General features: G+C 42.3%; 2 protein-coding genes across 3 annotated transcripts in view; one reads left to right on the top strand and one right to left on the bottom strand.

Moving 5' to 3' along the window:
* TTC1 (tetratricopeptide repeat domain 1) overlaps window positions 1–5,783 on the top strand; it is a 33,179-nt gene extending 27,396 nt beyond the window's left edge. The window contains exon 7 of the mRNA XM_009647077.2: window positions 3,949–5,783. Coding sequence (XP_009645372.2) covers window positions 3,949–4,082 — 134 coding nt within the window. The 3' untranslated portion in view covers window positions 4,083–5,783. The remainder of the gene's footprint in view (window positions 1–3,948) is intronic.
* Window positions 5,784–15,833: 10,050 nt separating this feature from the next.
* PWWP2A (PWWP domain containing 2A) overlaps window positions 15,834–25,186 on the bottom strand; it is a 28,309-nt gene continuing 18,956 nt past the window's right edge. For both annotated transcript variants that reach the window (XM_035902503.1, XM_035902506.1), the window contains exon 2: window positions 15,834–17,937. Coding sequence is in view for 1 of the 2 variants with exons in the window: in XM_035902506.1 (XP_035758399.1) it covers window positions 17,924–17,937 (14 nt within the window). In the remaining variant the exon portion in view is untranslated. The remainder of the gene's footprint in view (window positions 17,938–25,186) is intronic.

The raw sequence follows: 25,186 nt of genomic DNA, 5'->3' as shown, positions 1-25,186 counted from the left end.
CTGTATATAGGAAGGTCACTTTAAATAGTTCAAACCAGAGCCAATATACAGTTACTTTCAGTTCAGTCCTCAGTTACCATTTAGGGAAGGGAAAAGGATTTGCCCTCGCTCTTTTAATTGCTTAAGAAATGTTGTTGGTAGTAGAGAAAGTTATACAAAGATGAGACCTCATCAGGAAATTTGTCTTTTATCCAAAAAAAATTCTTAACACAAATAATGTACAGCTTTTCAACTTCCAAACACCACATTGACACTAGCAACTACACTAGAATTACTGCCAGAAAGACTGAATAGCAATTAATTTTGGCTGTTCAATGTTAACATAAATAGTGAGAAATCTTTTTGTGCATCTGCCTTTTGCAACAGGATGTTACGCTGCCATTTAGGCGAGTAATGAATCACAGGCTCCTGAGCCCTAAATTGATTTTTACCAGTTAGTTTTCTTGTTAAGCTCTGAATATTGCTTTGCTGAAGAAATTTAACGTGCTAGAGTTCCAGGTGAAAAGTAGACATGGGCTCTCTAAAATATAAAGAACAAGATCTATGAAAATACAGTCTTGGAGAGGAGAATGTGACCCTGCTCGGGGACAAATGAGTGTTTGACTGCTGAGAACTCTTTGCAGCTGAGTCACAGCTCCACATGCCTTTTTCCTTCCTTCAAGCACAGTCTCTGTTTTAAGAGAGCTTTTCTTTGGGGGGAGGGGGAGGCTGGACTTAACTACAGATCTTAATTTAGGGATGAAAGGAGAGTGGGGGAGGAGGAAATAGGGCTTTCCTACAATGATGGGTTTATGTGTGCCAAGACAGCAGGAACAGTGCTTTGGGCTTGAGTTCCCGGAAAAGGCAAGGCTTTCTTCTGCTTCATTAACAATTTATTAAATGTGGCTGCACCAAAAGGCATTGCTGTATGTGGATTTAAGTGATAGAACAGGAAGGTGACCTACAACTGTATTGTTTTAATTATTCAATCCCAGTGAGATGAAGAATAAAGTATTAAATCTATCATCCAGTCTTTAGCTTCTCCCAAAGAGCTGGCCTAGCTACAAGCAAGACTATCAAGGCAGTTGTTCTCTGTTCATTGGCTCTGGTATGACCGGAAAAGAGCCATCGTACTAACTCCAATTAGAAAAGACCTCTCTCAGTTTCCTGAAATAGGCAAACTCGTCTGCCTGCTCCTGAGCCAGCTGCAGGGCCTGGATAACTTGTGAACTGTTTACAACTGGCTCTAGCAATGCCGAACTATGCCAGAATTCTTCCACCAGTAGACAAAGACACTTCTCACCCCAAACTAAGCGAAGCAATGACCAAATGTTTGTCTAGAAGTACAATAGCAACTATTCATCCCAGTCATAGAGATACTATGAACAACTTTATAGTTTTAGAACAAAAATGCTTTTAGGATGCAGTATAAAATTATGAACTTAATAGTTAACTTAGCTTAAACAGGGTGTAGCTTTAAAAAAAAAAAGCCACCACCACTACAAAGAAGCTAAGCCTAGCCGAGCCACTCACTGGAATGACTTTGGCCAGGTCATCTGTTAAACCACACAGAAAAAAAAAAACCCACCTAAACTGAAGACAAATTCTGTCTCACCAACTCACTGCTTTTGTAGGCTAAGGTTGTGTCTCTCCCTGTGTAAGGCCATGAAATTTCCATGTTGGCTCTCAAAGACCAGTCTTGCTTTAAAATAATTACACAAATCTCTGGAAGATACCCAGTTGTGAACGTGCACTTTGATGCAAGATCTTAATTACTTTGGCATATTTAGGAGTACCATAGTAATGCTAACTGCTAGTTTCTTTATGCAGGACTGAGTTGTTCCTTAGAATAAAATGTTTAAGTTTTTCCCCAGCTATTGCTTCTTTTTGTATTTTCTGTGAATGTGTTCAAAAAAGCTCCCCCTACCCCCAGTTCGGTTTTGGAAACGTGATTGAAAAAACAGCATAGTTTGGTTTATGGTGATGGTGTCCAACCTGACTTGAATTGTTGCCAGATTGTAAGAGATAAGGGGCATGCTCCCATGGGATGAGTTCAGGCGTGGATATGGCTTCTGTTTTGAGCACAGTCATGCGGTGTCATGCAAGGCAAAACTCTTGATCTGTTTGTACTCTGTTTGTGCAACATAAATACCGCTTGTCTCTTTCTCTCAGGAATTTACATAGGGCTTTGCTCCTTGTTTCTACACTGCTTTATCAGTGCTGTGAAGTTACTTCTCCAGTGAGGCTTAGCAACAACGCCTGAACTTAATTCTGGCTGACACATTGTAGCGAGGAAACTTACTTAATAGCAGTAGTGATGATTGCACTGCTGGGCAGAAATGGGGCTTTCAAATGAACAAAAGAACTTAGGAAAAGCAAAGAAACTAAATGATAAGTGTTCATATGACTCTGCAGTTAGATTCTAGTATGTTAGTTTAGAAATAGAAATAAAGGTGAAGATGGCTAGAATAACAGAGATGTTTCTCATAACTTAATGTGGCTTGCGGAAAGCACACGCGTGCAAGCAGCAATAGGTGTGGCATTTGCGTGTTGTAGTTACTTGATTGAGACTACTTCAGATGCTTAACTGGATTTCCTGTGTGCCAGCTCTTGTTGTTGACCTCACTTTTCCCCCACCCTGTGCATGCACAAAATCATAGGATCATAGAATCCTAGGTTGGAAGGGACCTCAAGCAAAACAAAATCCATTGCCTTTAAGAGCTAGTAGAGGTAGAAGGCTTTTTGAAAGGTGGTGTGTAGCCTGTGAATGCAAACATAGGGTAGGCTTCAACTTGTCAAGACTTCTCCTGGTTGTTCTTTGGGAAACGTCTACAATTCTGCATTGAAGTCAGGCAGAAAAATGATGTTTTTCTTGGAAAACTGACCATCTTCCTCCTTTGTCTTGTTATGCCGGGGCCTCAGTTTGTGTTTAGCCAGCACAGAGGTTGTTACCTCTGCTTCTTGTTTAATTTTATGCATTTTATCTATTCTATTATCTCTATATAGATAAGATTTTTTTAAAAAGGATGTCCTTTTGTCACCCTTCCCCTTTTACAGGTGGTAGCGAGATTAGTTTTCTAGAGTCAGAAAGCATGTGGGATACATGTATATTGGTAGAAGCCTTCAGATTTTATTAACTGTCATACCCTTTGTATGTTTAACAACACTTGTTAAATCATAGTTGCTTAGAGCTCTTAGCAGTGGTAAGTTATCCTGGAGGACTGTAGTTTTGGAAGTGAGTTAATGATGTCATGTCACATGACATCACGCTGAGTTTTTTTGCAGGCAAAATGGCTATAAAGTTGTATGCTTAAGGTGGAACTGCTTAGTCTATAGGTGCAGACAGAGTTGCAAGAATGAATTTGTTTTATTTTTCTTTATATCAATATACACATTTAGAAAGGGATTTTTAATAATTACAAATGAGCAGTTTGAAGTTTGGCTTTCATTATTTCTTGGGTAGTCTAGGCTGGTTTGTGATTGCCTATAGAGCTGTAGCTGCATCAGAAATGACCAGAACTGAAAACGTTGTGTTAGAAAACTGAATGTTGGCAGCTATCAGGGTTATATCCAAGCGTAAGGATAGGGGACACCGGTGCTTTTTTGTGAGCTGTTAAACTCTCGTGCCTCACGAGCTTATAACTGAGGAAATAAGGTGCTTCTGGGTAGCTATAGCCACATAGCCACGACTGTCTGCAGCCACCGGCTCTTCATCAGGGCTGTCCAACAAACCGTTCAGAACCAGCATGGTGATGTTTTCAGCCCCAAAGTTGACAGTAATTACATCACAATTGGGATTTTTTTTAATTCATGTAAGAGCCTAAACATTCAACAAACTGCAGGGATTTCCACAGCATTTACCTTGTTAGTAGATAAATTAGTAGAGCTGGACTGTGTAGCTGGGCATAATTCAATGGGAGTTTTCCCTCTGCTTAATACTCAACGTGTTATCTCTCCTTTTCATTGTAGGCAAGCTGAAGGATCTTGGGAATTTGGTTCTCCGCCCCTTTGGCCTGTCAACAGAAAATTTCCAGATAAAACAGGATTCATCAACTGGTTCATACTCCATCAATTTTGTTCAAAATCCAAACAACAATAGATAACATTAATTCAGTCTAGTTCTGCTGGCTTTCAGGCTTTGTGACCGTGTGCTTGCACGTACCAGTGAAAGGATTCAGCAACCATTCTTCACGCTCCCCCAGTGAAGATAAGACTTGAGCATATTCATTTCCCTGCTTGTGAAATTATTTACAATCTGGATGTAAAGCAAGTCATTTGACTTAGCTTAGTGATAATGGTGTCCGGTGTGTGATTTTTTTTTTTAAATATTATTATTATTGTTTTATTTTTTTCCCTCTTCCCTTGCGGTGTTTGGATGTCCAACAGTCAGGTTCATTATTTTGGCCCATTCAGTGCTGGCAACAAAATTCTAGCAAGCAATTCAGTTGAATCAAAATGCCCACGCACCTGTAGCCAAGAACAAAGCCTAATGGTGTCTTGGGGAATTAATGAGTCTAGCAGAAGCACTTCTCCACACTCAGCAGGTGGATATGACTGACAGCATGCATGGAAGCAAGCCAGCCTCTCCTGTGGAATAATTTTTCTTTGTAATAAAGGCTTGGTATTTCTGTCAGTTTGGTTTGTGAAGTTCTTGCCTTATTTGAGTCCTTCCCATGGTGGTATTGTTTTTAAATGCTTATAGTCACCCACAAATAACATACTTGCAAGACATTAATTTGAAGCATTTGATTTATTTTTTTTTTGTCTTGCTTATAGCAATATCAGTAAATTAACCTCAAGCCACCTTTATGTCACAGTTTGTTTACTTTTTATTAATTTTTCTGAAGGTAACAAGGAAATTTTGTGCCTCTGTGCGTGTATGTGTATGTACACACACACACGTTGTAATGGTACCATAAAATTAATTAAACTTGCTTGTATGAGATTCATTCATATTACAGATATCCATAATGGCAAACCAACAAGTGATGTTAAAGTTGATTGCAAAAGATCTTCATAATGTACTAGACCTTGAAGACTGTGCAGTATCCATATACACAGGTACTGTAGTTAATTCAGATTTTGGAGAAGGGGTGTCTGTCTTTTGTAATTACTCTTTTGTATATCGACGCTGAAATGTTTACATCGGAGGCAGATTTTTCAGTTGTCTCAATGCAGATTTCAATACATGATTAATTAAATAATTAGTGGTGGCTGCCTGTTGGCTATCAGTTGTCATCTTAATTTTATTTCAGGAAGTCTCTTTACATGTACTTAAGGACTGAAATTATAGAGCTCCAGTCTTCATACTGATACATCTGAAAGTAATAGTCTCTCAAGCTAAGGTGTTCTTGGTGCTTTATTTTCATTTTTGTCTCTGCAGCTGTGGAGAGGTTTTTTTGATTGGTGCTTAACTCTGTCCTGCTGCATTTTTAGTTTTGACTTTGTGGTTACCTGTTTGCTTGTAAACTTTCTCAAGTCTGCAGTGAGTGTGTACGAAGTCTGTGGGAATTAAAATATCATTGTCAAAAGAGAGAAGCCCTAATTTACAGTGAGACCTGTGCAGCCTTTAACATCTTCTGCATAATTAAAATGTCACTTAAGTAAGTAACAGCAAACGGCCTCTAGGATTTCCATGTGCTGAAACTGTAACTATGCTGTGCTTTACTGGAGTAAAGTTTCTAATGTGCAAGGCTGAATTTCCTTTACTAATAAAAGTTTGGGTAAAGGGGTAGGTGTGTGGGTGGGAGCTTTTAAAGAAAGATTCTGCTCCTCGGAGCAGCCACGGAGCTGCTGGAGCAGGGTTTGCCAAAGGCTCCCTTTTCCAGGCGGCGGGTAGAGCTTACCTGGGCAATGTGGGTAGGGGGGGAGCTGCGGGGGGAGAGGTGTGCTCACACCCAGGAGGCTGTGCAGGTCCAGAGAGGCTAATGAGCTGTAAAGCCACTCCGCTTTCTCAACTGAGCTCTTCAGATTCAGGGAAGGCTTATTGGGCTGGGCAGAGCTTTGGGACTGGTATAAATGTTAATAATTTCTCCTGAAACCTGGAATGCTCCGGAGCAAAGGTGTCCAAGCTGCTTCAAAGGAGCCCTGGGCAGAAGCAGCGCTGGGCCGAAGCTCGTAAGTTTGGCTTGTGCCCAAAGGGAGGCACTCGGGTTTGTCTGAGCGATGCTTCCCTAGAGCTCCTTGGCAGCAGGGGTGGGTGGAGGTGTCGGTGCTTGCTGCTGCAGGCTCCGTGCTGCCTGAAAGCGGGCGAAGTGGTGGCCCAGGCAGCAGTGCAGTCTGTTTGCTCCTACAGCGATGGCTCCACCGGCCCGCGGGTGGCAGTGGCTGACGCTGCAGGGGGCTGAGGGGTGGGGAGAGGGGTTCAGCTAGGTGGGCATCTCACCTACCAAAACGAGCGCTAGTCCTGCGTCGCTGAATGAGAAGTCTGTGCCCTTAGAACATACATAAATTGAACCACTTTGAAGCTACTTTAATTTTTCTACATATCTTTGTTATCACCAATTAATTGCTATCTTTACACACGCTGTGTGTGTACATCTGTTATGTACCACTGTACGGCCATTGCACAAAGTTACAAGCTGTGACTTTTAGCAAGCGGCTACTTGTCTTATGAATGAGTTCAGTGACAAATCCTTCCATTCTGTTCCTGCTTCACATCTTTAAAGGGCTGGAGGGCTGCAAATACGCCTTCACGGGAGGAGGCTGGTTAACTTATTCTGGAAAATAAAAGCACAACAAAACTTTTGAAATTACTACCTGCTGTGCAAACACAACATCAAAGTCTGCAACTTCCCTGCTGGATGCCTGATGTGTACCTATAGTTTTAAAATGAAAGGAAGAACAAATGAAGTTGAAGGATTGCAGCTGATTTGCTTTCCACATTAGTGTTTGTAATTTAATTGCATTGTGTGAAAGAGGCAGGTTAGTGTCACTGGAAATGGGGCACGCAGTTCCTGCGGGCTCCACTCTGTGGGTCATACCCACTCAAAGTGCCACTCTCCAGCTAAAACAGAAGCCTCTGAAATGTGTTATCTGCCATTACAGCAAGTTCTTCTCTAGCTAAAATTCCAATTAATTGCCCGAAAGAAGTCCTTTTGCATTGTCCAAATCCTGAACAATTGCATTTCTTTTGCTTTTTATTTTTAAGGTTTTCTTTTTTTAATGTCTAAGCCAGTCATCACAGCTGCCACCAGAAAGGTAATTGGCACTTCCTCCTGTTGTAATTGGCCACAATTCCGCCGTGGTGCCAGGGTGCTTCGAGTCACACGTGTTGGGCTTACAACCTCTAATAAGAAAAAAATGTTTTATGAAACCTAATCTTTTAAAGAGAAGAGCTCTTAAACCGGCAAGTTCTTTGCTGATTTGTTCCAATAGTTACTCACCCTTATTGTACCAAGCACGTGCCTTTTTTCCACTTTGAGTTGTCTGTCCTCAGCTCCCAGCCTTTGTTCCTTCTTACTCTGACAAATTAAAAACCCCTTTAGTACCTTGTCTTTTCTCCCCGAACATGTTTGCAGAGTACTGAAGGGGCCTGTTGGTTTTCTCCATAAGCAGGCAGGGCTGCTTTAAGTCTCTCCTTACAAAGAATTTTCTCCAGGATTTCCATAATGTTTGTGTCCCAGACCTTCCATTTTTTGACATTTAGGAAGGAACATCAGAACCGACACTGAGATTGGTCTCCCTTCTGCTCTGTACAGAAGGCATGACTTTCTTACTCACTTCTTCCTTGTTTATACCCTCAAAGACTGTCTTAACCCTTTTGGGAACAGACGAGCTACGTTTTAGACCTCCCCTCAGCCTTTTCTGGGATAGTTGAGATACAGACTCCCCTTTCCTGCAGCTGTGGACAACATTTTCTTCCTTGTGTTAATGCAGCTCAATGCAAAATTAAGTCACGCGTTGTTTGGCAGGCCTGGCTCACTGAGCAGTACCTGGTTTTCTCTGTTTCCCCACCCTGCTGTTGCTTACCCGTGTTGTCAAGCATGGCTTTAGATTTGCTTCTCAACCACTGACGAGCGGGATGAGGCCCGGCAGTGATTTGAGCAGAATCGCGCAGGAAACATCCCTGCTCGAAGCACAGAGGCAAACTGTTTGGGATCGGTCAGGGAGACAATCCACGTGTGCATCGCTTATTTTGTATTGTAGATAATTATCTGTAAACATTGCGCATACTGCAGCGTGCCATGCCAGGTGATGCGTCTTTGTAATTAGACTTACTAAGCCTGGTTGAATGACAAGGTCTGGTTTTGATGGATTTTAATTGCATGTTTGCCTTTAATTCTTTATTGATGGATTTCTGATTGTCTTTTCAGATTCCTATCCCTGATGTCAGATTAACGAGCCTCTATTTACCGGGGTTGTCATTTTTGCCCTCTGTTGCTCCACTGAACCCACCTCTGTATCCAGCGTTACATTAAAGGCAAAGCGGGTGAGCCAGGTGGCTGTTTTAGGTGAAATATCCGGGCTTATTTTCCATCTTCTTACTGTTCTGCCTGGGTGCTAACAGAACGGCAAATACACATCCCACTTGCTTTAAACTGAGAAATGCCCAACACCAGTATTTTTATGGTCAGCAACAGGCCGCCGCTGCATTTTGATCACTGCTTTTGTTCCTAATAGAGTAAAATTTCTCTTGTATCACCCTTATCTTTGTTAGTCTTGCCTTTTTTAAGCTTTCCTTATCATCATTGTGTTCTCTTACATCAAGTATATAGAACTACCTATTTTGTCTTCCCATATGCATTGTTTTCATTTTTTAATTGCTGCCTTCATATCACAGTTGAACCTCCTGGCCGTATAACCAAAGATTACCTCATTTTGTAGTTTTTAAAAAATTTTTTATTTCTTTTATCTAGCTTCTCAGAAATTTACATTTTGGTTTTCATTTTCTTGTTTCTAGTCAAGTTTACCCAATTTTTCGTCATTCTAGTCTTAGGTTTTTCTAAAGCAGGGGTAGAAGTGGCAAGTATTTCTGTACATTTATATGTAGGTAGATGTGCACAGATCTGTGGGTAGATCCAGACTCTGTCGGTCTTCAACCAACAACTTCCAGGACACTGATTTTTGTCTCTAGACATCATCATATGGCTCAAGGTAACATACCAGCATCTCATATTAGAAAGCCCCTCTAGAAATAATTTTAGGAAATGCAGAGTGCCCAGCATGGCTCCAGCAGTTCATCTTTTCATTACAAGGGCAACTGAAAAGTCGCCCATCTGTTTTCTAGTGGGCCCATTAGTCCCCTTTCCTGAGCTTTATCATCACGCCCGCTGATAGGTGCTCAGTAGCCTTTTTAGTCTACAGTATTTAAAATTGCTGCTGCTTCTTCCCCTACTTACTCTACCCTTCCTGAATAGGTAATATCCGGTAATTGCCAGTCCAGTCATTTAAGTCATTCCACTACCATTTAAGTCATTCCATTACCATATTCTAAAGCTTGTATCACTATTTTCTTCTCAGTTGTGAGACCAGACAAACGTTTTATTGTACAGGAATATTAGGAGTGAGAATGAGCAACTAGAAACCTCTATGTGCTCTCAGATAATTCGGTACGGGTTATTTACAACACTAAATTTCAGATTATACCACTTTTGTTACCTTACCTCGTCCTCTTCATTTGTGATGGGAGCGGGATACCCAGGAGAGCCATCTTCACCCTCCACTTCTCTGCCACCACTTAAGCCAGCTCCACCTCATGAATCAAACCTGGACACAGAGAAAGTTCAGAGTGGGTGTTTGGGTTAGCACAAAACCTAAATTACTAAAAATCCAGCAGGTGAGCTGCCCTGGCAGGGCTTGCACGCAGGACTCGGCCCACTCAGGGCGACCTTCCCCACGATGGAGCTCTCCATGCCGTAAACCCAAGATGCACAGTGATGTACAGCCGTTCCCAGCACCTGTCTCCATTTATTCAAGGGATTGGAAGAATCACTGAGGTTTTATAAATGACTTTACAGGGTCCCTGTAGTGTCCCGTACGCACCAATTCAATCTGGTCTCCTCCCTGTGGTTACCCCTGGCAGCAGGCCCTGGCTGGGTCTCTGTAACCCACCCTGCCTTGCAGCCGCAGCTTGCAGCACCACGCTTGGCGGTGGCCAACCGGCAGGGCTTCCGACATGGATGTTTCTCAAAGCTCTCGGGTGTATACAATAGGTTCCTGAGAAAGCAAGCACTCGTTTATCCCCAGAAAAAGCCTTGTCTTACCATCTCCCCAGCACAGCACAGCTACCCAGCGCTGCCGATCCCCTCCCGCCCAGCTATTAGGCAGGGCTCTGAAATCTCTCTCAGCTCATTGCATTGGGATATTTAGGATTTGATAAAGCACCAAGCTTTGATGCTGAATCCTTCTTTCCTTGATTAGCACATTTCAGCACAAGACTTCCTTGAGACCTACCTACCTCTGATTAGCACAGATGTAGCCGGAGAGAAAGGAGAAGCTGCTGGTCACCAGCTCCTGGGCTTTAATTAGCTGTGTGATTCCCAAGGGATTATTGCAACAGCCAAGCTCTGTTGACGGCTGCTGCAGCCAAGAACCAATTATATCAAAGTGCCACCTCTTTCTAACAGTAGGTAAAGATGTGTAGGGGCACATTTAATGCGCAGCATTAATATGTTGCTCATTCACAAGCTTTCCTTGTTTGGAAGAATCCCAGCATTTTCTTGTTCAGCAGCTTAATTTTTTTGAAACCTGTGCAGCCTCCTGCTAGAAAGGATGTAATTGCTGGGGAGTGTCTTTTATCGGCAGAGGCTCTGGTCAGCCTGTTTGTCTGCTGAGGCATAGTAAATTGTCAGGCTCTTGGCTGCTGTGGCATTAAGCCAGAGTCATTACAGCCTACCCTGACAAAGCGAAGTCCTTTATAGATTGAAGGTCCTAAACCAACTGAAAACTAAAATAAAACACATTTTTCTGATTCTGCATGTTCAGCAGTAATCCCCCCAGTTGGAAACCTCACCATCTGCAGCTACGCTCCAGCCTGGAGTCCTCAGACCTGTCCATTTCTCATCCACCAGCTCTCGAGAAGATGATTTACAAAGCCAGTATTCCTTAAGCAGACGCAGCAGAAATAGTTTTGCCTTTCCTAGCCCGACTGCGACTGTTAGTCGGGTCCTGGCTCCCAGTCCAGCCTGCATCGCATCCGGCAGCTCCCTGCAGCGCCTGGGCAGGCGCTGGCCTCTGGGTGCACGGGTGTGGGTCCCTGCGGCCGCTGACCAGGAACCTGGCCCTCCACCAGTAAATGAGACTTCAAGTGCTTGGGCACCGGTTGTGCCCGTTCATCTGGGATAAACACGCATTGTAGGGCAGGCTTTTTTCTGTTCCGTTTCTAACTCTGGCATGTGAAATGCAGCCCGTCCCCGGTCCAGGCCCGCACGCAGTGGTGCGGGAGGTGTTCCTGAGCAACACCCTCCCTGCAGGCTGACGCATTGGTGAAGTGGGATGTCAGGAAGAGGGTGATCGAGTCTAGGTGGTAGCTTTGGCCTGGCTGCTGGAATAGCTTCCTAAATGTATTCCTGGAGTGGTGTTGGTGAGTGCCAAGCGATAAAATAGGCCCCTGGAGAGGCAGCGGGGCTGTGGGCTCTGCTTGCCTAATTGCATTTGAGCACAGCTTCTGACAAGTGCATCTTTCTTTTTCTCGGTGAAGACTGACACGTTTCCATTAGCTCGCTGGGCTGTGGCCTCCATTGTGGGGCACTTTTCTACCTGAGGAAGGAAGAATTGCAGTATTTGGAAACTTTGGGAAGGGAGGAGGCTGGAAGCAGGTGGATTTACTGCCTACAGCTACAGCCCCTGGCCCGCCCTTGAAGCGACAGTTCCCTGTGCCACAATGTACTTGTGTGTCCCCGCTCCAAGCTCAAATACAGCTGAGGCCATGGCACTTGCAGCCAGCAGCTAATTTACTAAGCCAAGATGCAACTGATGGCTTCTGATATGATTTTGCAGTATTAATGAAAAGGCATACAATGTACGGCTACCCCAGCCCCTGTTCTCACAGCTCATTCGCAATGTTGTCTTCCTAAAGGCAAACAGAGCAAACTGAGTGAATCACAAGAGGATTATCCATACCTATCTGTGCAGCATTAGTATTTCTGGGATCTTATATTTAGCATCGTCCAGTATTCGTCCTTTTACACCCTGGAGCCCCCAGCCCCTTTCCTCTGATAGCTCAGAGTGTTTCAACATTTGAATGAGCCCTCCAGCAGGCACAGCCTCAGTTTAATATTTAATGACCAAGCCAGCCACATTTGGAAATTCCAGTCCCTAAGCTCTTAAGATGCAGAGCTCTTAGCTGAAAATCTGGATATCAAAATTAGAACTACCCCTCCTGGGCTTTGAATATTTACCCCAAATTCAGAACACCTCAAAAACTTCCACAGGGGTGTCCAGCCTGCCCAGCGTGGCGCACCCATGGCTTGTGCTCCAAACCCAGCAAGGGAGGAAATACAAAGACCACAGGAACACTCAAGGGAAAAGCAGGAGCAGAATCATAAAAACAGGCTACAGAACATGAATAAAAACCAGCTGCCAGCGCTGTACGAACCAACAAACAAGGTGATCCTTTTCCTACTGCCACCCGGCACACGCTGAAGCTCGCCGCGCACTCCCTTCGGAAAGCCCTGACTCCACTCGCCCTCCCCGCATGAAGAACGACAAATCCACCTCCAAAGACTTGAGCAAGGACAAGTGAGCAAGAGAAAAAAAATGATGACAGAGAGTGGCAGTTGATATCAAGGCCATATGCACACTGGCTTGGGGTGGGGGGGGCCCCCGCCAGCCCTGCTGCATCCTGCTGCTGGCAGTCGCTTCGCACTCGTTAGCAGTCGGCAATTTGAGCATTGCTTTGCCTTCGGTTGAGCAGAGGGATGAGCTGCTTTTCAAAACAGCTCAGGTTCTCTGCTGCACTACGGGTGCTCCTCGCAACACACAACCACGCCTCACATGTCAGAGAATCATTACAGCCTGGTGGCATTCCCAGAATTTTCCAGAAAGTGCAAAAGCCCAAGGAACTCACCATGCAAATCCCAGCAGCCCTTCACACTCCTAGCAGCCTCGGAGGACTCGGTCGGTCGGGGAGATGAGCCCAGGGAGCACAGAGGTAATGCGAGAGCATCCCTTGCGCCATTTCCTCAACCGCAGACGAGGCTTCAGGCAGGTGACGGCTTGCATCCTCCCGCTGCGCTCCTCACCGCATAATGCTTAAAAATAACAAGTATGTGGCCACGTCTGAATTTACTACATCATCTCTCTGTTACCGATCTACCCAATTTCCTTCGGAAATCTACCCACTAGTCCCACCCTAAAAGAAATCTTATTTCTCTGTACCAATCCTTCACATTTTAGCTGGCAAGCTATACAAACCCCTCCTGCGCCAGGAGCTGCACAGAGCAGCTGCTCCGTGCACTTTTGCCCTCATTAAGTATCACCCTTTTGATGCTTCAGGGCAGCAGTAAACACTATTACTGAGCGGCATTGTGTAGGACTGGCTTCATCGCTGAGGGCTGGGTTACTTTTATACTTTTGTCACCGAACTACTGGAGTGAAGATTAATCAACGGAGTAATTGCAGAACTCTGAAATGTGTCTGGCTAGCCTCTCTTGTGGGCTTCACAGTCACGCAGCAAATCCAGCAGAGTCCCTCTGCGAGACCTACCGACACAATGTCACAAAGGAAAAGCCATTAGTGAGCAATTACGTTTCAGCGGGATTTTCCCTCTCCGCCACAGCCTAATGAGGATAACCAATTCAAGAGGAACTGCTGCAAGGATGAATGAATAACGAGAGAAAGAGGATGGGAGTTCCTGTAATCCGGACAGAATAAGAAACAACCCCGTGAAGAAAAAGAAAAACATATGCTGGAGCTCTGCTCCAAGCAACAGACAGATGTGGACGTTTGCTCGCAGTTACAGGAGGCACCAACTAGTTTCAAAAGCATCACAGAGGCGCGGGGCCAAGACAACAGCCGCTACAGACGGTGTACACGCACATGATCCCTTCACTCCAGAAGTTAATGCAATTTTTGGAAAAGACTTCTGACTATCGACAGCAGGTCACCGCAACAGAACACCTTACTTACAAAAGGATTAGCACCTCTGTATCACCCACTAGTTCCTGGCATGCTGTGTACCATTAAAAAAAAAAAAAAAATAATGCTTCCTTGAAATAAGAACTTCCTAGAAATGAAGTTTACCTGAGCAGCTTATTTTTTGTTTAACCTAGGAGCTCCACTAAAATTAGGATATCTTTTCTTTACAGTAATAAAAATGCAAGTGGAAAAAAATCTATATAAATGCTACCTTCTATTTAATGGGAGAGCGCAACTCCACAGATTCTGCCATTTGAAGAACTACTTGCCACCATGGCCCTCCTTTGACCGCAGTGCCGGCGATGGAGAGCTCTGCTGCTGGCGTTAGCTCTTACAGCACAACTTGCTCCCCCTGCTATAGGGCACCAATTGGCAAGGTAACACAACTCGGTGCAAGGCATTTCTTCCCTAAACGGAGAAATACCCAATTACACTTACCTGCAAAGGACAGACCTGTCTGAAACTGTTAGCATTGCAGTAAAAACCTGCCAAAGAAAGGATCAGCAGGCAGCACGCAGGTATTCAAAGGCCCAGCGCTTTTTTTTTTGTGTCTCGCTGCTGCTGCAACAGCACAGACCTCGTCTGCTCACAGGGAGATTCGCTCTGCCCAAGCAGAGCTGGGGAGCCCCGAGCTCGCCCCCAGCCCTGCAGCTCGCTCGGCACTCACCGACTGCGCTGGCATCGCGGCTGCAAGGGGCAGCGACCTCTTCCCACGGCATCCACCTTCCTCCTTTAACTGGGACTTAGCATGTCGCAGTCGCAGCCGTGGAACAGAGCCATCAGTGCTTCTTTGTATCTGTCTCTACAGCGTACATATAACCTTTTCTTGCTAATTATGCAAGAAAAAGAAAAGTTTTTCCTATTGCTTGTGGGAAGCGTCTGGCTGGTTGAGCATGACTTGGTATCTTTCAGCCACTGTGGTGAAAAGTAGGGTTGGATTAGAGACTCGTCCAGGTGATAGACTTCCAGCAGTGGACTAGTAACCTCAGTTTAATCTTTTGTTTAATTCAGAAAAAAAAAAAAGTTAACATAAATCAAAGGCTTTTGGGTCAAGGACTGATAAAACAAGGAAGTTATGACATCAAAACATTATTCAACATTATTTCCCTTTAAAAGAGCACTGAAAAAAATCAAGGCTTTATTTGAATAAATGTTACACAACATTCTTTATCATTTACTTCTCAGCAAACCTTAAAGGGTGAATCATATTTTCCTCATTCAAGTCTACAAAATGAAAGAGGCATAGTGACCATACAGACAAGAAGGTAGCACGGAGCAAAGCTTAAATATTAAGCAACTAAAGCAAAAAAGTGAAAAGCAATACATTACTGTAATTCTCTATCATTAGAATATCCCTGACAATTTCATTTCAGAATGAAAATCTGGTTTCAAACAAGATGGCTGCAATACTTTCTGTGAAAACAAACGCAAATACAGTTAGCTACCTTGTCTATTTTTATGCTATTTGCTTATATACCCATATTCTCCAATGCAGAGACCTGCATCTCTCTTAAGTGTATTCTTTTTTTATATTTCAGCTGCTGTGCACAAGTGCTCACGAAGGTGAGGAACTAAGAGCACTGGTTAAGAGTCAGATGTCACACAGGCAGGCACTACTGGCTTCTACTTACAACATCAATCAGTTTTCAATCCAATGTGCAATAACCCTGCTATTACAGTCCTGGGCCTTTTTCCTGAGCAGAAACTGTTTTGTGCCATGTTGTTTGGTGGCTTCTTTTTTGTTTGGGTTTTGTTTTTTTTTCTTTGTGTGTGTGTGTGTGTGTGTGTGTGTATAAAAATGCAATTTATTAGGCCAAGACCCTCATTCATTGTCAGTACAATCGGGGTTTGGTCTCTGGAGGTGAAAGGCTAGCACATACATGACATCAAATCTCTTCCCCTTTCCTCAGATCGGATGTCTTAATTTTTCTATTTGTAGTCAAATCTCAGGCCACAAACAGAACCAGACTGCTGATCCTCTTCGACTGGTGAAAAGGAAAAGCGCTGTAGAAGAAACATTAATCTCAAATTAAAAAAAAAATTTGAAAAATGGTACAATTTGAACCTACTGTCCAGCATTATATAGCTATTTTTTTTAAGAAGTAGGCAGGAAATATTCGATTTCTGGCTCTATACTCAGAATTTACCTCTGAAAAATAGAAACTGAACCAGCACGAAGCACGAACTGCCTCAGCATGTGCGTATGTTTAATGGCAGTGTTACGTTAATGGTTGGACTTAATGATCTTAAAGTTTTTTTCCAACCTAAATGATTCTATGATCCTGTGACCGATACGCCTACCCTGGATTTGGATGCCTGTCCCAGCCTCTTGCTTCCCCTCCTCTCCGATTGTTTAACAAACATAAACCTGGTGCCAATATCAAAGCCAAACGACAGTTGTCCTAACCTCAAATTCTATGTGATTAATTCAGGCTCCGTACACGAAGGCTGTGAAACTGCCTTTGTGCTGATACAGATGCCTCTCAGAAAGGTATCTCTGTTTTTAAATGACCTAAGCAAAGACACCCTATTTTCTCCAATCGAACCGTGAGATGAGTAAGGAGGAAAAGAGTTTACTACAAGTCTTTTCACATCTATAGAAACAAAAATTTGACTTTTAGTAGATTCTGTGCACATTTGCATTTCTTCAAAACAATTTTTTTTTCCCAGGTTATGTAATAAGTCCCCTGCTAATAACTTTGTAAGAAATGATACTGTTGAGAAAGTGTGCACACAATGTCAAATAATTAGTGACAAATAAATTAATATTTAATAACTCAATATTTCAGCAGCGTGTCCAGCATTCACAAGCTCCACTGAAATAAGTCTTACCAAACACCTTTAGGGGAGGGGAATAAAACATATAAAACCCACTGGGTTTCTTTTTTTGATTTACAGCTATTCAAAGAAGTCAATGCAACTCAGACCAACAACCATCAGAAACGCTAATAAAACCTTTGCTCTACTAGTTGCCTAGCTGAAAAATATTTGTGTCAAAAGGAAAAATTAACCCATGATTTGAAATAGAAACACCATTCCATTTATCACTCTCCATTCATGATTCCCATCTTGTTACAGTATTATAAGCAAAATGCTGCTCTCTGCGTTGTAGCCCTTCTTAATGTTATTCCACAATCCTCAATTCCCTAAGTGTTACAATAGCATAAATAAAATGCAACCATATTCACACAGAAGGAGCTTTCCCATAATACAGAGATACATGGAGTTTGTGGTCACTGTCCTTTCCATCACCTCTATGGGAAATATTGGTCTCATATAGCAGGACTGTTCATATTTTACAATACAATTGGTTTTGGACATGCTTTTGATCACAGATCACAGCTCTGCTAACACCTGCACTAAATACTAACTAAGCCTCATAGAATGGAAAATTGCAATGCTAAAGTTAAGAATTAAAATAAAAGTTCAAAAGTTACAGTCAGCTTCCCAGGCAATTGGCTCCATCACTGGCACCTATCAAAACATACAAACGTGACTGTCACATTACAAAAAACCCCAGTTATTTGCAGTGATTCTTCATACTAATAATTCAAGTGGTTCCTTGCATGTAAGTGTCATATAGTCTTTAATAATTTCATGCGTCATTTATTGCAAAAAAGTTTTATAAAATATTTCCTAACATCTTTTTAAATTTTAAAGAAAATGTACATTAGGTACAGATGCCCTAACAGGGTGCGAGGGGGAGCTTTAACATATTTACCCCCTTTCCCCTTCAAAAAATGTTTACTACTTGGTGAAGATATCAGAGGAAAAATAGGACAATTCAGTCTCAGATTTCTTTCAGTCCTGATGAGCTGGCGCTCTTCGTGGCAGTGTAGTGAGGTTCCATAAAAACAGCAGTTGACTAGTGTCTCTGAGCTGAAAAGGGGAGAGAAAGGGAAAATGGTTAAATGCCTTCCAGTATATATTGCAAAAGTAGGTAAGCAAAATCTGAGGTGGCCAGAAAAGTTACCAGTTCACCTGCTTTGTGCATTGTGGGCAGAAGACAAAAAAAAATAGTTACATTATCACAAGACATACACAAGTGAACAAACTCCTCAGTTGACTGGAGTTCTAAGAGAAGCTACCGTACCAATCCATGTTATATCTCACCCCATTTCAGCATCCAGAGAGGATTTCAATTTTTGAAGACATTTAAAGAGTGCTAACAAAGGAGGGAGATGAATACACAAAGCCTATACCATGATGTGTAGTTCACAATACAAAGCTAAATCTGACCCTGTAATGCTGTTCCAAATGCAAGACCTCAACTGCGCACGGGAGCACTGAAGTAGAAAGCTGCTAATCACGTTTCTTTTCCATTACTGCTTATGGTTTCCCATTTGCTCCACAGAACTGGAATAAAACGATGATGAAGCAGATACAGAAGCAGTCCAAGTAACAACAACTGCGTGAGACCACCGCCAGTCAGTAACTGTTTAGGGCAGAGCAGAATGAGTCCAGGCTGCACTGACCCACGTAGTGTTCTAGAATAACCTAAACTGGGGGAGACCTCTGGAGATCGTCTGCTCCAACCCCTTAGCTCAAAAACCACACAGGAGAACAAAAAAGGTTCCACCAGGACCAGGCCAGTCTTGTCGATTCCCTTCACCATTCTGTTGAGCTTTTGACTGCTAGGATTATTTGAGAGGTACGTATACATTTTCCAGTACTGACAACAGCTTTGTGAATAACACAACTGAATTTAAAAAGGGAGATTCATAGCACAGGCAGGAAAACTCTAAAGTTCTCTCTAAACAGACAACTCTTCTGAATAATATCCAAAAGAAATATAAAAAAAAATTAGTAGGCATTTGTGAGACCAGTCCTACCACAAGGGGAGGCAAGGAAGACAAAGGGGAGAACTATGGAGTTTCTCAGTTGCTCACTGTACCACAAAAGGACAACATAAAACACAGAACAATAATTCATTTTATATCCTATACAATGCAGTAGAATTAAAATAAGAATGAAACTTTGGGGGAGTTGAAACAGAAGCAATGAGGACTAATTATGAAATGTAACAGATGCAGGCAAAGATGCACTGAGCTGCTATATGCTGACTAGCAGGCATTCATTCCAATACCCAACAGGTCCTCATCTGAGTATGATACTCAGAATTGATACACAAATAAACTTGTTTTAGCTATGGTCCACTCCAACATGCATGAGATAAACCTGCAGAGCCTCTACGAAGAGAAGGATGCTAGACAAAGTTCCACTGTATTCAACAGCACTTACTGTTGGTGCAGGTAACTAAACACCACAGTATTCCAGGCTGCAAAACAACCGATATTGGGCATTAAAGCATATGACCAATAAGAAATTCTCCAAAATAAGATTAATATGATATTAGCATCATGTATCCGTTGAATTAAAGAGAAGCTTTTATAGTACGTCAGAGAACCAGACTCTACTCAGAAATATCAAAAATCCCATGAAAGGTTGGATGACATTTCAGCCAGTATGTCCAAACGCCCGCACTTCCAAATTCAAGCCCCAGTGACACTACTGCTAGCCAGCAAACTTCTGATCTATGAAGGAATAAACAAGACAAGAATTCGATTCAGTGATCTGAGCATGCATACAACTACCACCAGGTCTAAGGAAAAGGCCAGATCACTTTAAAACGGGTGTTCCCTCATTCAGATGGCAGGCAGTTTTACTTTTCACACCCACCTACCAGCTTAGCAATCCATGCAGTTGCAGCAATTTTCAGAATCAGTACTTGGCAAAGTCTGTTTGTTACAAACCTGGCACTCGTGTCCCTGCCCAAGTCGGTTCCTACAGCGCTCTTCCACTCTTCGACTCTTACCATTGAGGGATTCCAGAACACCCTTACAGCGAGTGCCAGGGGCTTCGCTTCTCCCACTGACCGTTACATGCCATCCCTCGTGAGCCCAGAAACATTACTGTCTTATCCTCTATTATAGTCCAGTCTTGTGTTTTACCATCAGCAAATCTCAGTTTATAAAAACTGAAACCAATGCGTATCAAATATCTAAGCCCAGACCTAATACAACAGTACAGCACTGAATCAAACTTTTTAATGTTAAGTAAGAATCATTACTTCTTCATGTAAATCAAGCTCCCTTTACAGCAACTGTATGTTCTCCTCACCACCTATTTCCTCAAAAAAAGATATGAGACACATGTATATATCCATGACAGGTCTAAGTAGTTAATACATATTTGGGTTAGAATTCCCAGTAATGTTCAGTATCTGCTTGCCTTTAAACATGTGCTTTAAATTTCCTTACAGAGTTAGGCACGCAGTGAAAGTTAAGCATGCTTGTGAAGTGTTACGCCCTCAGATCAGGTCTTTGGAAAAGAAGAAAAAAAAAAAAAAAAAAAACCAGAAAAAAGGAAAAGAAAAGCAAACAAGAAAACAAAGTTCATTCTTCCTAGAAGAGTGGCTCCCTAACTCTGGTCCATGAGTCATCTGCGAGGTCCTCACCGAGATCTTCCTGCTCATGTTTTCAATTCTTTTCCTTGTTTTAGGCACTGAACTTCTTTAAAAAGACTAAAACGTTGACACATTCTTTCCTGATTTTACTTTTACACATCAGCAAAGCCAGGAAGCTGTGCCTACAATCACAAGCAGCAGATGAGGTAGGTAGATCCTACTAAGATGTGATCCACAGAGCAAAAATGTCTGAGGATTGCTGGTTTAGGAGACCAAAATCTTTATTTATTTCTCTACCTTTACATTATACCTGTCAAGTCATTTAATCTGATCATGTAAAGCAAACTTCAAGAAGCAAGCCTAATGAGAAACTTAGTGGGAATCTTTTCAATAAAATACATATCAATCCTGACATCAGGTTAGCTTGGGGAGAACAGCTGTATCTGAAGTGTTCAAATAGAAGTGGGAAATAAAAGAAGAGGTAGCTCATCACCTCTGGCCTAACCTGCTTTGCATAAGATTAGTTGATAGCATAGTGCACCCTTCACTTAAGGCAGGGCTTAAACCAGACAGACCTGCCAATCTCACTGACAACTTCAGTGCCCCCAGTCTGAATCCACAGTGGTCTGTCAGCCTGATGTAAAATGGTGCCATTTGGTGAGACCTATGGTAGGAAAAAATCCAGTTAATAGGAGCAAGGAATTGATGATGGTTTAAAAAAGAAAACAATTCACCTCCTCGCCTGCCTGAATTCTGACCGGGTGTACTACTTTTGCTTTCCAGACAACAGCATACCATGAAAAGATGCTAAAAACTCACAGAAAAATCAGATACCAGCTTTTTTGAGCTTACACCAGACTTTACCAGCAGAGTTAAAGGGAAATTACACATCATTTAGCAAACAAACTAGCAGACAGCAAAACAAAGCATCTACCTATACAAGCACCTATGCAAACGTCGTACTGCCCGCTGAAGAACTTGCTGCTCAAAGCCAGAGCGACAGTATGAAATTTTGCTGGACAAAGTAGCTACCTAAAATAAGTGGAACAGAAGCAATGGATTATAATTCATGGGGCCCATGACCTGTCTGTCTTTTAGAGTAAAAAAGGCAAACTTAGAGCACTATCTATTCAATACTGATAGCGTTTTGTAGCCGTTGTGCAATGCAGCCTGTGATAAACCAGAGTTTCTCGTGTACTGAAAAATGCAAGCAAGCCTGACAGCAAGGCAGACGACTTGCCGTTGCAGTGATACAACTGGTAGCCAAAAATCGGTTAATCATGACTTTCTTCCATGTCTTAACTCTGTCCTGCATTCTAAAATGTGCAAACCACCGGCTGTTCCTCCCCTTTTTAGGACATGACTCAGATGAGATGCCAGTTTTCCCCTCCAGGTAAAAACCTTAAAAATGAGATTGTGCCTTCTTTTGGCTTTGTATCTTCACACAAAACTGTGCGGGCACCACACTACATTCGTTATGGTCAAACTACCAATAATTTCTTTATTATAGTAATTAAATTTGCTTAAAGAGAAGCAGATGACTCAGTGTTGCGGAGTATATTGGGCTTTCTTTGTATTTTGCTTCTCATTCTTTATTACAAGTATTATAAAAACTGCTCCCACTTGGTCACTCACACAGTCTTTAAACTGAAATTCAAAGCCTTCTTGCCAGTAGCATTATAACCTCTGTTGAAGTGATTATAGGATGGAAGAAATCTGAGACAACAGAAGGTGAAAGAGCAAACAGACCAGTGGCTCTTGTGGATGTTATGTATTGGAGGCAAAAATCCAGGAAAAAGTAGATTAAAAATATAGGTTTATTAATTTCAAGAGTGTTTCTAACTATTGCAGAATCTCACTGTTCCAATACATAGTAACCATACACTTGTTACCTGCTTGTTTGCCAAAATTAATGAATATGAAATATTTTCTGTGGCAATGTTTGCACTGTCACAGTGAAGTTGCCTTCATAGTGCTGCATGTGGGTTTAGCCCAGAGCAATGAGGAATAACCTTGGGCTGGATTGCTTTAAGGTATGAAAACTGAGTAGGGGATGCCTGATCTGCCCAGTTAAAATACAATCGGTTTTACATTGTTTTACTTGGATCAATAGCAGCGTTTTGTATAGAAAAGGTTTAAGGCAGGAGTGTACAAGATTAGGCTCCTCAGATACAGTGACTAAAAAGTAAAGCCACACATGTGCAGTCTCATATTTTACTCCCCTGGTATTGTGGCGGAATGTTTCTTACCCTGCGGATTTCCCTGGTGTGAACCCTGTGGAGCAGGGACCGGCGACCCGGAGAACAAAAGGTACAAAGAGCAGAGTTGCCACAAAGGATGCAGTGTCCCTGGGTCCGCACAGACAGCGCTTTGACACTCGCAAGCCGCCAGCGCCGGCTCAGTATCTGTGTCATTAAATTCCCTGACCCTCGTGAGTGCAGCAAGTCGCCTGTTTTATCAATCATTCAGCGAGTTCATTCACTTCATTGTAGCTCGCTGATAGCAAAGCCTAATTCTGCGAGTACGGCTCTCCAGCGATGCACAGTATGCTCACAGCGGTCTGGACTCTGTTCTGAAGCAGTTTCATTCAACTGCTGGAGACTATGGAGACACCACAAACATTACCACCAGTAATAACCGTGAGCATGTGTGTTAGGACCAGCACTGACAAGGCTTAGGCCTTTCACCACCGATGTCCTGAACGCCTGCCCCACTCAACTGCATTTTACACAGCCGCTTTCCTGGGACTCATCACTGTAATGTGGATTCGGAATTTATTTTTTTTTTTAATGTGAAAATTTTCACTATCCTGTGTATTCACTAATGTTCAAAGAGAAGCACTGCCCTTGAAAACATTTGGTTTTCTCCTGAAAGAAAAAGCAGAAAGACAACAGGCAGCCATCAAGAAGAAAAGGCAGCCCAGAAGGACAAGGAAAGTAAAAATAGCAGTATCTCCCATCACATACTGTGGAGGAGAAGACACGTAGCTCTTACAGTAGAGCCCAGATTTAAAAATAGTTACAGTAACATATATGCAACTCCTTTAGCAGACTAATACTTTGTCTATATGCAAAACTATGTAATAGAAGAAACAGCGTACGTTATTTTACTGCCACAGATTCAAGTTTTAACTAGTTTGGAAGAGTTAAAATAGGCTTCTCTTCCAGATAATGGATTACTAAAAAGCAAGCAGAACTGTTGCATTCCTCTACAGCTCAGGACAATCTTCAACAACAGGGCCTCGACTACAAGGAAAACCAAGAGCAGTAACACATTCTTCAGTTTACATGCCCAATTCCCTGAAATATATAACGCAGTATCAAGAATTTCTCAAACCCAGCCAAACCCAGCTTTTTCATATAAATGTATCAGAAGAGATTAGGTCCCTAAATCCCTCAACACTTGAAAAATCTCAAGGAAAGATTTTTTTTTTTCCCCTGAAAATAATAAAGCATTGCTAATGTGCTATTCCAACCAAAAAATATTTAAAAACCTTCAGCTATGATTTTTAACAGCAACTTGTAGAGAGGAAAAAAAAAAAAAAAAAAAAATCTGTTGGCTGTTTTTTTTTGGTTGGTTGGTTTGCTTTGTTATTTTCCCTAGCAAAAATACAGGAAAACAGGTTTGCTTTTTTTCTTTTTTTTTTGGGAGCAGAGGTAGAGGGGGGAGCTATTTTTAGTACTAAGCCTTCTCACTCTTGTTTTTCTTGAAGGACTCATGAATCAGGAGTGATTTGGGAGCTTGCACACATTCCTAACATCTTTCATGACATCCAAGTTAAATGAGCATCACAAAACCAGTAAGAGTAACCTGATAATAATTTCCTTATCCTATTGCTCAGACTTCAGCCACTTATATTACAGTCTCCAGCAAACACATTTCTTGGTATTTTTACCAAAACAAAGAAAGATTGTGTGTCAGAATCAAAATCTCTGCCTACTAAACAGGCCCTACAGGTGGCCAGAGGAACACAACTTCATCGTCAGTCACCTTCCGATGGAGGTTCCACACGCGTCACCAACAGGAGAGCAAAAACCACCAGACCATTCCCAGTACTAGCAAACGTAAGGATGTGTTCCTTACCACATCCATCTGCGTTCCTGTATGAAGCACTAATTGATTTTCAGGCTGATTTCAGGGCTGATTTTAGTGGTGACGTCTTTGAAAAGCTGACACAACATGCCCCTTACTAAAATCAGTTATCAAGATGACTTCGGTTTGAGACGACTGAAGAACCAGATTACATGAAACAGTCCACAATTACTTACGAAATGCCATTCATACAGATACCTGTGTGTCAACTCAAGCTTTTAATGAGGTCATACCAGGCAGCTTGAGGTTCTAACTGGAACTAAACTTCTTTGAAAAATCCAGCTTTTATGTATTTAGTTCTTTTTCACCAGAGCTACTAATTAGCAAAACTGGCACCACATGCTTTAAAATTCTGAACCATGGCAGAAGTACAATTAATCACTGGTGGTTCCTAAGGCCAAACAAGAATCCTAAATGTTACTAAGTTATGGAAAATTAGCATTTAAGTAAATATTTGCTTGGAATTGTATCTGCTGATTTTACTGACAAAGCAAGTACCCTCTTCCCCTTTATGCACTGTTAAAAACAGGCAAGGATAATTCTGTCACCGGAATTATGCTGCGTTTCTGTTGCAGAATCTTTCAGTGATGGTAACCAGCTAGTGAGAACGCATCTTGCCTTCCAAATCGC

Source organism: Egretta garzetta, unplaced genomic scaffold (genome assembly GCF_000687185.1).
Source record: "Egretta garzetta isolate BGI_Z169 unplaced genomic scaffold, ASM68718v1 scaffold209, whole genome shotgun sequence".
Classification (NCBI taxonomy): Eukaryota; Metazoa; Chordata; class Aves; order Pelecaniformes; family Ardeidae; genus Egretta; species Egretta garzetta.
Note: the sequence above shows the minus strand (reverse complement) of the source record. Positions and strands in the feature narration are given on the sequence as shown.